Source organism: Rhinopithecus bieti, unplaced genomic scaffold (assembly GCF_001698545.2).
Source record: "Rhinopithecus bieti isolate Rb0 unplaced genomic scaffold, ASM169854v2 scaffold_62793, whole genome shotgun sequence".
Classification (NCBI taxonomy): Eukaryota; Metazoa; Chordata; class Mammalia; order Primates; family Cercopithecidae; genus Rhinopithecus; species Rhinopithecus bieti.
The window spans coordinates 549,932-563,917 of record NW_016824412.1 but is presented as its reverse complement, the minus strand read 5'-3'; the positions used below and the strand labels follow the sequence as shown (position 1 = coordinate 563,917).

General features: G+C 35.3%; 1 protein-coding gene across 7 annotated transcripts in view; it reads left to right on the top strand.

Annotated features, from left to right (window-relative positions):
* Positions 1-13,986, top strand: part of ATP2C1 (ATPase secretory pathway Ca2+ transporting 1) — a 166,398-nt gene that overhangs the window by 73,636 nt on the left and 78,776 nt on the right. For all 7 annotated transcript variants that reach the window (XM_017862315.1, XM_017862309.1, XM_017862314.1 and 4 more), the window contains 6 exons: positions 1,224-1,334; positions 2,821-2,937; positions 5,440-5,528; positions 8,255-8,290; positions 11,528-11,589; positions 12,429-12,537. In XM_017862315.1, coding sequence (XP_017717804.1) covers positions 5,457-5,528; positions 8,255-8,290; positions 11,528-11,589; positions 12,429-12,537 — 279 coding nt within the window. In that variant the 5' untranslated portion in view covers positions 1,224-1,334; positions 2,821-2,937; positions 5,440-5,456. The remainder of the gene's footprint in view (positions 1-1,223; positions 1,335-2,820; positions 2,938-5,439; positions 5,529-8,254; positions 8,291-11,527; positions 11,590-12,428; positions 12,538-13,986) is intronic.

The following is a 13,986-nucleotide window of genomic DNA, read 5'->3' as shown; positions in this document are numbered from 1 at the left end:
AATACTACTGCTGTTTGTTTTAAAGTATTGAGACATCCAACTGTACTTTTTACATAAATAAGATTAGAAAACATGATTTGATTGTTCCAGAAACTCAGTCATACCGAGAGAAGATTTTTTTCCTCAGCAGTTTATCATTTTTTGGAGTAAATGCAAAAAGCCTTTATGCGTGCAGGCCTCTGTAATGACACTCTAATGTAGTGGAATCTTCTTTAATTTCATTTGCTTAAAGATAATGCTTTAAAACTTTTAGGGAAATATTTTATCCTAAAAACGTTAATTATCCAAGGTTGAAAAGATCTTACCTGAAAGCTTAAAAACTTGTATCTTGGCAGTAAGATGATCATTTTAGTTTTCGTATTATTTTAATTGAGTGGATGTGTGGCAATTCAAGTGTTTTTGTCTCTGAAAGTTTCAATAGTGGGCAGTTTTTGTCCTCCTCCTGTTTTCACTCAAAACTTTTTGTCTGTAAAGAATCTCAGCTTAGGACTCAAAACAAATCTGTATTGAGGATTTATTTCTAGAATTGTGTTAAACAGTTTTTTGTAGATACAGATATTTACTTACGAAGCTGCATCAAGTAGGTACCTTGATTACTACTATCTCGTGACTATGCTTGTTCACAGCCTTCCCCACCCTTACCTCCAGCCCTCCTTCACTAACCTGTGCATCCTTTGCTTATCTGGTCTCTTTTACTTCTTGTTTTTCTCCTAGTTTGTGAGTAGCTCTTAAAGTCTGACTTGTTGTCATGGTGCGTTGGTAAGAGTAGCCAGTTTTCTTTCCTGGGTACATCAGCTATGAGCTGACTGACTAAGAGGAGTAGTTAAAATGGAGAAAGCTTAGCTGTACTTTGTCTTGCTTGTTAAACATAATGAGTTTAGAGGATTATGATTATTTGTAATCATCAGGATCTGCTAGATAGTACATCTGTTTTACTTTTTACTCTTATGTTGGTGGAGAAATAGTGTGCTTTTCATTCAATGTGAAAATATTGTGTTCTAGCTGGACACTGATGGCTTAGTTTTTGAAATGTATTTTCTTGAGAAGTAGCATGTGGTTAGTATAAACATTGTCTTTCCTATTAGGACTAGATACATAATTAGTCTGAAATATTTTTCTAACTGGAAAATTAGTTGCTGTGAACTTTGGGATTTTTATTACTCTAGACTGCATTACACTTGTTTGCTGTATTCAAATATTTTTTCTTTGGTTTTACTTCCTAGGTTGCACGTTTTCAAAAAATACCTAATGGTGAAAATGAGACAATGATTCCTGTATTGACATCAAAAAAAGCAAGTGAATTACCAGTGAGTGAAGTTGCAAGCATTCTCCAAGTAAGTGGTTAGTGGGGAGGAAGGGACTAGATGGTATAAAGTCAGTTACTTAGAGTCTATAAATCAGTGCTGTCTAATTTAATTTTCTTCAGTGATGAAAATATTCTGTTCTGTGCCATTCAGCATAGTAGCCACAAGTTGAATAGGACTGTTGAGCTTGACATGGGGTTAAACTTGACAGAATTAAACATGACTTTATGACTTGAAATGTGGCTAGTGTGATGGAGAAACTGACTTTAATTTAAATTTATTTAAATAGCTACAGGTGGCTTAGTGGCTACCTGATTGGACAGTGCAGCTCTAGAACATAATAACATTTCTAGGAACTATATTAGTGCTGTGTAAGGATTTGTTGGATTAGGAAAATAATTAACGTAAGTAGTGGTAGGAGTTTATCTTTTTTTTGATAAGGGTTTTCTAAGGTAAAGTAAAAACTAAGTATAGGTTTAGAATTGCAGATAATCTATAATTGCTTATGTAGGCTCTTCCTGGTTTTCAAAAGTAGTATCTATCGAAACATAAAAAAGATAATATTTTTTATTTTTCCTTCAACAGTCACATATTTTAGTGATAGCATTAAAAAATGGGTATCCTTTTTTAGTTTTGTTGTTGTTGTTATTGTATTTATACTCTGCTTTAAAACCACTTATTTGTAATATGTTTGTTTTGAAGGGCTCCATTATTGGACTCTGTTATAATCACCTTTTGGTCAGGGCAACTATTTTGGGGGTACAGATAATTTTATTCTTTAATAGTTAGAATACTAAATCATGAGAGAGAATAACTGAAGGATGTAGGTAGTGTTTTTAGAACATAAACTGTTCCAAGAAGAAGTTCATCTTAACTTCCTTACTTTTGAGTAATTTAGGAAGCACAAAATTTCAGCATGAAATAATTACACAGTCCAAGAGTAAAAATTAATACCAACCCCAGGGTTTTGATAGGCCCAGAGAACAAGGAAGGCATTTATGGCCCCTTGAACGTTCTTTTGGAGAAACTAATTTTAGAAAACAGCTGAACAACAATGAAAAGGAAAAAGCTAATTAAAATGTACTGTTATGCTTTCTGTAAGTCTTGTGGCTGGTTGTGTTGTTTATTTTCTCCCTAAATTTGGTTTGGTAAACTCTGCCTTTTGTTTACATTTTTTTTAAAATCATCAATTTTGTTGAGATACAATTTACATAAAATACAATGTACTTTTTTAAAGTGTACAGTTTGCATTTTGACAAATGTAATCACCACCACCATTAAGATAGAACATCTTTATCACTCCAGAAAGCTCCCCCATGTCCCTTTGTAATTAATCCCTCCCTCTCTATGTATCCCTTCTGGCCCCAGGCAACCACTGATAGGTTGCTCTCATAATAGACTAGTTTTGACTGTTGTAGTTTCTATAAATATGACCATACTTTATGTTATGTGCTTTTTTGTGTTTTTCTTTTCTGTGCTAACATTTTCAGTAACTTTCATATATAAACTCTAACAGGCTGATCTTCAGAATGGTCTAAACAAATGTGAAGTTAGTCATAGGCGAGCCTTTCATGGCTGGAATGAGTTTGATATTAGTGAAGATGAGCCACTGTGGAAGAAGTATATTTCTCAGGTGAGATACTTTTACTTCCTCTTCTACTGTGTAATTTATTAATACATGGACTTCTGTTATTTAGTTGCTTACTTTGGTGATACTGTTTATGGAGAAAGGAAATAGTTTTTAGACGTTTTTTACCTAAAATTTTTCATTTTTTGGGGCTTACTGTTAGGTTGGGAATTCCTGTATTTTTAGTATGCAAATCTTAAAGACAACATTTTCCATATGGATATATTACACAAAGATAATACTATTGACTGTAGTGTCCTTGCTGATACCAAACCTACACTATTTAAATGATAGGAATGGCAATATTTTTTAAGGTAATCATGACCAGCTCAGAAAACTAGTAAAAAGTAAGTTAGGTAAGTGAAACTCAGGCTACCTGGGTACAAATTATACCTTCATTTCTTATCAGTTGTATGGTCTTTATTATCCTCTGAGCCTTATCTATAAAATGGTGATCATAACCTTACAGGAGATAGCTCTCAGTAGATGATATTTATATTTTTTCATCCTAATTTTTAGGAAAGACTTATTCTAGGCAGTTTTATCTTGATAATGATTGTGTTAATGTAAAAGTTACAGGTTGCTAGGATTAGTTTTGAAGTAATTGGGTTGGTTTGTTAAACAAATATTTTTTGCTAAAATTTCTTTTAGTAAATGTCTGTGCCTTTTAACCTGCAGTCTTTCTAAAAGATCTGTGTTTAACTTTTCTTTTCTAAAGTGCCTTTTCTGCTAATGAACTTAAATTTGCCAGGCTTAATTTTGCAAATGAGTTTGTCTAAAGTAGCAACACTGGAATTTTAAAGGTTAGATGAACCTCGTGTGTATCTGTCTTATTTTTATGGAGTATTATTTATATGTGTCTTTGTATTTTCACACTTACCACATTCCCAGAATACCAAGACTTCAGAAAGTATTGACATAGTTTACTCTGGATTTATAAACTGTAATGATTTGACTTATCCCTAGGCAGTATGATTTAATGTTTTACTTTCTTGATCCTGTTATCAAAGCTAGAGCACCTGCCCCTTGGGATGCCTGTGAGAATTAAATAGTGCTTGTAATGTAGTTAAGCACAACCAAACAAATAACAGTAAATAGTCATCGTAATCATAAAGCACTGGGTGATTCTTTCCTCCTCTGCAGCCTGCCATCTATCAAGTGGTGTGCTTAGTAATGTGGCACAGCTTTTTCAGGGGAAAATAAAACAGATCATGGGGGTTGCCCTCAAAGTGTGGTGTTAATAGCTAACATTTTTAAGAACGTTTTTTGGTTTACACGGTGCTTTAATGTACATTCTTAGTTAATCCTTATAACAGTTCTTATGGTATAATGCTCTGTTTTACCAGATGAAGAATCTGGAGCTTAAAAAGATTAAGGTGACACACAGGTGCCAGCAGCTGGATTCAAACCTAGGTACTCTGACTCAGTCAGGTTTCTGGTTGGTCAGCCCTGAACCATATTGCAGTTGTAGTGTTGTTTTGTTAGGGCGGTTTAACTTATTTTTTTTTTTAAATCCTCATTAGAATCACTTGGGGAGGGTTAAAAAATGCTAAAGCCTGGGCCTTATGCCTAAAGATTTTGATTTAATTAATTTGGTGTGAATCTGGGCATTGGTATTGTTAAAAGTTTCTTATAGGATTCTGATGTGACCTGGATTGGGACTTGTTCCAGGGAATGGAACCATAAAGGGACTTTGGAGGTGGTGGCATGTAACCTCAGAGCTATGGTATCTAAGGGCTGGGGCTTTCTGGTGGGATGGATTCTTTGTGGCCTAGTCAGTTACTTCGCAACTTTGACAGTGATGTAACACTTCAGCAGAGGAAGAGATTCTAATATCACAGCTTCAAGGAATAGAATGTCCAACTGGAAGAATTTGGGGTTGACTCTGGTGTGAGGTCATTTAAATGCTTTCTGATCAGGTTGATGCTATAGTCTTGTTTCTTTAGATATGATTTTCTCTGGTAGATGGAAACCAGGAGAGCTAGCCATGAGGAAAATCTTCAGTTTCTTTTGTGGAGAGGAGGGAATTTTTTTCTGTGATATGTGAGTCAGCCACAGAATTGTAATCTATACCAATGTACTTACTTGAGAAATGTTTGAATCTCAGTGTTCTATTCAGTATTTAACCTAAATTTTTAGCTTAAAATCATCTTCTCCTGCTTTTATAGCCTCAGTAGAAATTCAGAACAGCTATATTTATTAAATTAATATACCAAAAATTTCTGTATTCTATAAGGAATTGGTTAATTCTTAGTTCTAAGTATTGCTATTTAATTTTTTTTTTTTTTTTTTTCCTGAAAAGGAACCTGTTACAAAGTTTTAAATGTAAGTTAAGTATAAATTTTTTTTTTTTTTGTTAATCGAAGAGATACATGAAATAAATCCGGTATCAGACTTTTATATTTTTTCCAGTCATACTCTTATGGTATTTTTTTTTTTTTAAGCCTTTGCTGAGCGAAACTGTCATGTACAAAACTGTGTTAAATGTGCTGTTTGTTTTACTTTCAGTTTAAAATCCCCTTATTATGCTGCTTCTGGCTTCTGCAGTCATCAGTGTTTTAATGCATCAGTTTGATGATGCCGTCAGTATCACTGTGGTAAGAAAAAAATTACATATTTTTGATCTGTTGAGTAAGTGTATAAATTGGGATTGGTTTTTATTTTGGAAAATAAATTGAGAAATGCTCTCAGATTTTTTTCAGTGTCCAAATTCTGCTTTTATTTTATTCTTTTTGTTGAGACAGTTTCTTGTTCTATTGCCCAGGCTGGAGTGCAGTGGTATAGTCATGACTCACTGCAGCCCCAAACTCCTGGGCTCAAGCTATCTTCTGCCTCAGCATCTTGAGTAGTTGGGACTACAGGTGTATGCTAACACCCCCAGCAATTTTACAAAATTTTTGTAAAGACAGGGTCTTGTTATGTTGCCCAGGCTGGTCTCAAACTCCTGGCCTCAAGTGATCCTCCCACCTTGGCCTCCCCAGAGTGTCAAAATTACAGGTGTGAGCCACTGTGCCTGGCTCAACTTCTGCTTTTATTATAGTTACAGTAATTTTGAGTAATGTTCAAAAGTCTGTGACTAGCACACATGAAAATTCTTTAGCAATCTGATAATTTTCACAGATACGAAATTTTATAATTATCTGATTAAATTTTAAATTTCTTTCACTTTGCAGTTGAGAATATATTTTGACTAGTTGTGAACTAAAGCCTGACATGTGGAATTAAAAATATTCCTTACAGTGCATACTGTATTTACTGCATACATATACTATATATGATTTTATTCTTTCCAGCTAGGTTATTCTAGCTTTCATTGAACTATTTTCTCGTCTTTTTCCTTTTTGCCCCATTTCATTGTTATATAAAAAATTTGTAGCAAGTAAAAGCACTATGTTATGCTTAAGAACACCGTAGCTAGTATTGTAGAGTTGCAGCTCTTGAACTATTGCTTGCAGTCTCCCAGAAATCCCTGAGACCTGTTCAAGGGGTGTGTGTGGTCACAACCATTTTAATAATACTAAAACATTATTTGTCTTTTAATTATAGACTTTGGGCATTAATGGCACAAAAACAGTGGTGGGTGAAATTGTTAGGGCCTTAGCACAAATCGAAGTAATGGCACCAAACTTTGTTAACAGTCACTGTTTTCTTTCATGTTTCTCTTAAGAGTGTTCTTGATAAAGCAGTAAAAATTAATTTTATTAAATCTGGACCCTTGAGTACATACCTTTGTAGTAATTTGTGTAATGAAATGGGAAGTGTGCATGAAACTCTTTTGTATATTGAAATACAATGGTTGTCTCAAGGAAGGGTAATTATTGTGAGGCAAACTAGCCGTGTACTTGAGAGACTGACTCAGACAAACTATGGGTGTTAGGACTTGGGTAACCAGCAGATTCTTATTTTTGAAAGTGAGTTAAATGAGCGAATCAGACCAAGGAAAGGCAACTGGCAGAATATGTTGCTAATGATAAAATCCAGGTTTTCAAGCAATAATTAGAGTTTTGGAAAATTTGTATGTACTCCTATGGGCTGGAAAACATCCCAGTATTTAAGACTTTATTCCGTTTAGATCAGTAGTGATGTCAACAAATGTGTGTTTTTTAAAAAAAATTGTTAAGAAATGTGATAACCTTGGGAAAGATTTGGGGAATCGTGGGAAAGATTTGAATAACCAAGTGAACCAATATTTCCCAGAAGACCAATGCATGATGTTACAAAATCTGAAATGGTAAAAGATCCGTTCAAATGCAAGATAGGTCAATGGATTTTAATATAATAGACTATGAAAAGTTCATCGATACAGTTTTATATTCTACATTGCCGATTACCTTTAAGTAACTATCACTTGTTGAGTTTTGGTGTAGTAACTAAGAAGAATATCCACAATCTTCTGAAAAAACTGTTAAAATACTCCTCCCTAGGCCGGGCGCAGTGGCTCATGCCTGTAATCCCAGCACTTTGGGAGGCTGAGGCGGGTGGATCATGAGGTCGGGAGATTGAGACCACCCTGGGTAACATAGTGAAACCCCGTCTCTACTAAACATACAAAAAAAAAATTAGCCAGGCGTGGTGGCGGGCGCCTGTAGTCCAAGCTACTCGGGAGGCTGAGGCAGGAGAATGGTGTGAACCCGGAAGGCAGAGCTTGCAGTGAGCTGAGATCATGCCACTGCACTGCAGCCTGGGCGACAGCGCAAGACTCCGTCTCAAAAACAAAAACAAACAAACAAACAAAATGCTCCTCCCTAAAAAAAATAAAAAATAAAAAATGCTCCTCCCTTTTCCACCTTATCTGTATGGGGCTGGATTTTCTTCATACGCTTTAGCCCGAACAGTATGTTATAGTAGATGGAATACTAGCTTTCTAGAAAGTCAGATATTAAAATATAAAATTTAAAACACTGCTGTTTTCTCACAATTTTTTTTGAAAATTTATTTTCATAAAGTTATTTGTGTTAACATGTAATGAGGTTTAAATTTTTTAGATGAGTTAAGTAGAAATGAAAACTGACTAGTTGAAAAATATAATATGGTAAATATCAGTATATATAACCCACTTAAACAAAAGCTAGTCCTCAATTTGTGAGAGCATAAAAGGGCCCTGAGATCAAAAAGTTAGAGAAGCTGCCCTGCTAATGGCAAGCCACTGTAAACTGTTGGCTGCTTCCCCCACAGGCTTTAAGGTAAAGTTGTGATTTTTTCTCCAGCTGATCTCAGTGTTTAAAATCTGTTATTGTGGGACTGCAGATAGAGAAATAAAATAACAGTTAACAGTTACTTCTCAAGTTAATGTCTGATTTAAAAGCCTGTTTCTTTTGTTTAGGCAATACTTATCGTTGTTACAGTTGCCTTTGTTCAGGTAAGTAGTCTATTTTGCCAACATGAAAATGGTATGTTAATTGCTTAAAAATTAAGGTGTCTTGTGGTAAAACCTACTGCTATTGAGGGTTGTAATGCCCATCAGAACAACTTATTCTTTGTTTTCAAAATAATTTCAGATACAGACAACTCTTCAGGGAAGCTTGTGGTGAGACTAAGGAACTGCTTTCATTTAGGTAGTGAGATGAAGAAAATCTAGTTTTTTATTTGATAATGTTAAGGCTAACTGAAGCAGATGGAAACAAAAAGCATAGTAATAGAAATAAAATCCAGCAGTATGCTTTTTTATTTTTTCAATTAAAAAATTAGACCAGAGTTTATAGTTTCATAACACTGTTATGTTTTAATACCTACTAGAGCTAAGTCTAGATGAAACAAAAAAGTGTAGAATTAAAAGGTTGATCTATCATGTACCATTTGAAGAAAATTCCACAGGTTTCTGTGACTGATTCCCTTAGCCAAATGCTGTACTTGTGTGCTGAATTTATTGCCTAACCTTGTTTTATTTTTGAGTCTTTTTTGAGGAATTAAAATGGTTCTACTCATTGTTGGCATGACCTCCTCTCCCCTCCCTTTAAAACAATTTATCATTCCTCCACAAAAGGGGTGTTGTGATCTGGATCAAAGTAATTGAAACAGTAAATAAAACGTTTGTAAAGTAGCCCTTTTTAAAAATTACTATGAATAATGTGGAGATAATGTCAAGATTTCTTTTAATAAGTACAGACATAAACAGAAATGTAGGCTTTTTTTTACGTTTATTTAAATATCTGAAGCTTCTGTAGATTTTAGAACAGTGTTTCACAATATCAGCAGATTTCCTTTTTAGCTAAAACATGGTTAACAAGAATAGAATTATTCTAGCTTAGGGAAAAATGTAATACTGTTGTATAAGCCTGAAGTTCATGCTGTTTTGAATCTGAAGCCTGTTCATTGAGTGGCTATGGTTGTTCTTACATCTATGATTTATTACGTGGGTATTTCTTTTCACTATCCCAGCCTCTTAGGGCAATCTCTAACATAGTTGTTATTAGTTCTGTAGTAACCCAGTGTGGAAAGCCAGTTGGAATCAGATTATTTGCAGCAGGTTTGTGAGCTCCATTAGTAGACTATCAGGGTTCCGCTTTTAGGGGAATCTTCTTGCTTGGACAAATGTTGCCCATGGTCAGGTGGAGCTGGTTAGTCTAGCATAGGTCATTTCAGGCTAAGCATTATTCAAGGCAACTCTTCATTCAGCCAAGTGAGTGGTATGACCCACTGGATGACTGGACCTTCTTGCGTCTTTAAGAATGTGTCAGATATGTGGAGTGCCCTACTTCAGAAGGATTCCTGCAAATAGTATCATTTTGTATGGAAGACCTTAGTGCCTTGTTCTCTTTGATCACTAGAAAGCCCCTGCTTTCAAAAAACACCACAAAATTGTGATTTTAACGTAAGTCAATATGGAATTTTACACAAGACAGTGTTATATACATTAAATGCTATGGCTGAGACTATTAAATGTCTTTATGATAGGTACATTTGATGGAAACCTCACAAAAGGATGAAAACTTTATAAAAAACCTATTTTCAAATTGCTAGGTCTGATTCTTACAGACATGTGACCCATCACCAAATATGCCTGTGAAACCAACAAAATAGTCTATAAACAAGTAAAATCCTCTCCAAAAGATCCTATTTATTGTCAGTTGAACTTATAATGCTTTAATCAAAAGCTCTTTATCAAAATGTATAAAAAATTCTTAATACTTTATCATTATTTGGTATTTGTGCTATATTACCTGTGTCTTAAGAGTGCTTTTATATTCCTTTTATATTTATGTTCTCCCTTTTTCCCGTGTGTCTTTGTAATCCTCATTCCCCACACCACTGTACTTCTTCCCAGCCATAAAAATAGCTAATTGTTTTATATGATCATAATGATGTCACCTTACAATAAATTTGAAAAATGACTTTTAGGCATTTATTAGGTTTTAGGTGGTATGTTTAATGATCATTTTGATGTAGAGGTATCTGTAAAGTGTTGGGATTACAGGCACGAGCCACAGTGCCCGGCTGTATTTAACAGGTGTGTGTGTGTGTGTGTGTGTGTGTGTGTGCGCGCGCGCGCGCGCGCTTAAGTATGTAGGGAGTAGAGGCTAAGGAACCAGAAGAGATAGGTCAAGATTGGGCAGCATCTAGGTCATTTATTACTGGGATCTAGGATTGGTGGGTATTTTTTAGCATATTACAGAATTTTGGGGTAAACTTCCAAATTCCTTAATATCCTTCGTGTGTTTGGGGTGTTGTCTTAAGATTTTTACATTTGTAGATTTTCCTTATATTTGTCACTCTAAGATTAAGTAGAGACTGATTATGTTCTAAGTTATTCTTACATAGCCTTGTGTTTTCCATTTGAAGTTTGTGATGGATATAACACTTTGACTGGTATTAGCAATGCAGTCATTTCAAAACACTCCCAACCTTTCTGCCTCCACTATTTGCCTCTCCCTCTTTTGACTTTAGATTAGCAGATTCTTTTGCTTACTGCAGACATGAGGCAAAAATAGCAGTGATGTGTGATGCAAGACTGCTCATGGAAATATGGACTAAGTAGTAGTGTGAGTTGAAGGATGTTTCTGACCCTCAGCTATTTGTTATCTGGATTGAAAAAAGCTGGAAATCACGTTGTTAGAACGCCTGAGAATTTTCCCTTTTGGATACACAGTTTGAATGGGAACTGGGTCTGTCAGTATGGAGCCAGCCACATCTTATTCCTTGTTTTTCCCATGTTTGTTCTAAGCAAACTTACTTTGTAAACCATTGCTGTTAGCATGGGCTTAAATCCCTAAAGCAAATGTTGTTTACAGTTAATTTTCTTTGACTTCTGCGGTCATTAGACACTTAACATAAGAGTATCTAAATTTTAAGGCTCAATGACTTAAAACTTTTAATGACTCAAATTATGTACTCTTTGGACATACTAGTCAGTTTTCATCTTTTTTCTAAATAACCTTAGGTTTATACATTGAATATTAAAATGTAAAACTGAGAATATTTAATTATCAAAATTGATCTCTACAATTTAACATTTTAAAATAAGGGACAAGCTTTTCTGGGTAAGAATATAAGCACAAGTAAAGGAAAAGATGAGAAGTGGGGGAAATTTTAAAATAATGATTGAGATGGAATATATTCATAGGAACAAAATTAAATTCTACTTTTTTTGTTTGAATAGGAGTATCGTTCAGAAAAATCTCTTGAAGAATTGAGTAAACTTGTGCCACCAGAATGCCATTGGTATGATCTTTTTTTGGTATGGATTTCCGCCCCTTTAAAAATAGAAGTTGAATGTGACTAGTACCGTATGTATGGTTATCCCCACTTCGTCTGAATGTAAGGAAGACACTGTTAATCTGACACAAAAAGTTCCTGGTCTCATTAATGTAGCAAACCTGTACCATTGAAAACTTTAAAGTCTGAGATTCTTGAGACATGGATGTGTTTAACAGATTTTTAATATATTTTTTTGAGACATAGTCTGGCTCTGTCACCCAGGCTGGAGTGCAGTGGCACAATCTCGGCTCACTGCAAGCTCCGGGTTCACGCCATTCTCCTGCCTCAGACTTCTGCATAGCTGGGACTACAGGCACCCACCACCAAGCCCAGCTTATTTTTTGTATTTTTAGTAGAGATGGGGTTTCACCATGTTAGCCAGGACGGTCTTGATCTCCTGACGTCGTGATCCACCTGTCTCGGCCTCCCAAAGTGTTGGGATTACAGGCGCGAGCCACAGTGCCCGGCTGTATTTAACAGGTGTGTGTGTGTGTGTGTATGTGTATGTGTGTGCGCGCGTGCGCTTAAGTATGTGCTACACAGTGTTCTGAGTATAGAGATTCACAATCAAACAGACCCAGGTGATTGAAAAGGTTGCTTCAATTTACACATTTTACATTTGAACAAGTAGTTCGTTTTTCAAGTGATTTTCTGTCATCTTGGCATCTTAATTGTTTAGAAACAGTCTTTTTCTTGGTTCTTATATTTGCCTTTTCCTCAGACAAGCCTACTGGAAATAATTTTTTAAGATAAGTTGCATGAATTTTTTTTTTAACCACGGTTGTTTCTATTTCATGTTACAGTGTGCGTGAAGGAAAATTGGAGCATACACTTGCCCGAGACTTGGTTCCAGGTGATACAGTTTGCCTTTCTGTTGGGGACAGAGTTCCTGCTGACTTACGCTTGTTTGAGGTAAGTTTGGGTATCTGATTGTAATAAGTGAAAATACGTGGATGTAGATTAAAGGATAAACATTAAGGAATTAACACGTAGTTGATTTGAAACATTTGGTATTCTACTTTAAAATGTGACATATATAAACTTTTTTTTTTCCTTAAAATATATCTGTCCCTACTGTAGCATCTTTTGAGGTGTCTGTTTAGTGAGTCAGCAGATCTTTATAGAAACCTGCATGTTAGGGACTGTGGGAGATATAAAGATGATATGATAGAATACTTGTGACTAGGGAACATACTATGTGTACATAAATTACTCACCATAAAACAGAACTCAGTAATTGAGTAAGAGAAGTTCAAAGAATAGGTAATAGACATTTAAAGAAGGGAGAGGTTCCACCTGATTTGAATGGGATCAGAATATGCCTCAGACCACATGACTTTGAAAGTGATAATTGAAGAGTAGTACTGGACAAAGATGGGGAAGACAATGAAGCAACACCATTCAAATCACTATAAACATTACAGTGTATGAAACTCTGCTGGGATTGGTAAAGACAGAAAATGTGTGATGGAATCAGATTTCAGAGGCCTTGAATACTAGGCTTAACTTCAGATTTTTTTTGGTTAGGAATTACCTTTTGAGGCTCCTGTGCAGTTGGCAAATAATGTTATCCTTAGTCTGGCTACAGTGTGTAGAATAGATTGAAGAACTGGAAAATGGAGATAGGCACCTGGCTTAACAGGCTTTCAGAACCCATTAGTATGCAGGTCTTATCCACCATTGGAATTAAGCTGTTTGTTAACACCTACAGAGCGGTCATTCTTTAAATACTATGGCCAAAAGTATGAGTGTTCTCATAGATGCTGTAGAAAGCCTGAAAAACCTTTCAGACTATAGTAAGAATGAACTTGGCTTAATCTTGAAGCAGAGGCCTTTTTTCCAAATATTTGAAATTTATCCTTAGAAAGCTAGTGGATTGCTTTAATTGGGTGACTAGGAATAATATAATATTGCAAGTGCTATTAATTTTACTTCATTATCTTTTTTTGTCCTCTTTGAGGTCTTTTTAATGTTAATTCTTTTCTACTCTTCTCCTTTCCTTCAGTACCTAATATTTTGTCGAAGACAATACTTTGAATTATTCTTCCTCAGAGATTAAGTAGTCTTGTCCCTTGGCATAAATTATCTTCCCCCTCCCCCAGAAAACCCTAATTTCAATTCACGGAGTTGATGCCATTCTTTATTCTGGGCTGCTTCTCTTCCAGTTGAGAAGCAGAACTTCTCATTGGGATAGTTAGAAGATGGTGTTTCCCGTTTGCATGGTTCGAGAAGTATAATGATAGGAGCTTCAGAACACCATTAGGGCTTGCTAAAACTATTTTAGGGTGTTCATTTAACTAAGGGTTGATTGACTTAACAGTTAATTATTTCAAAGTTCACATGTAAACAGGAAAGAAAACC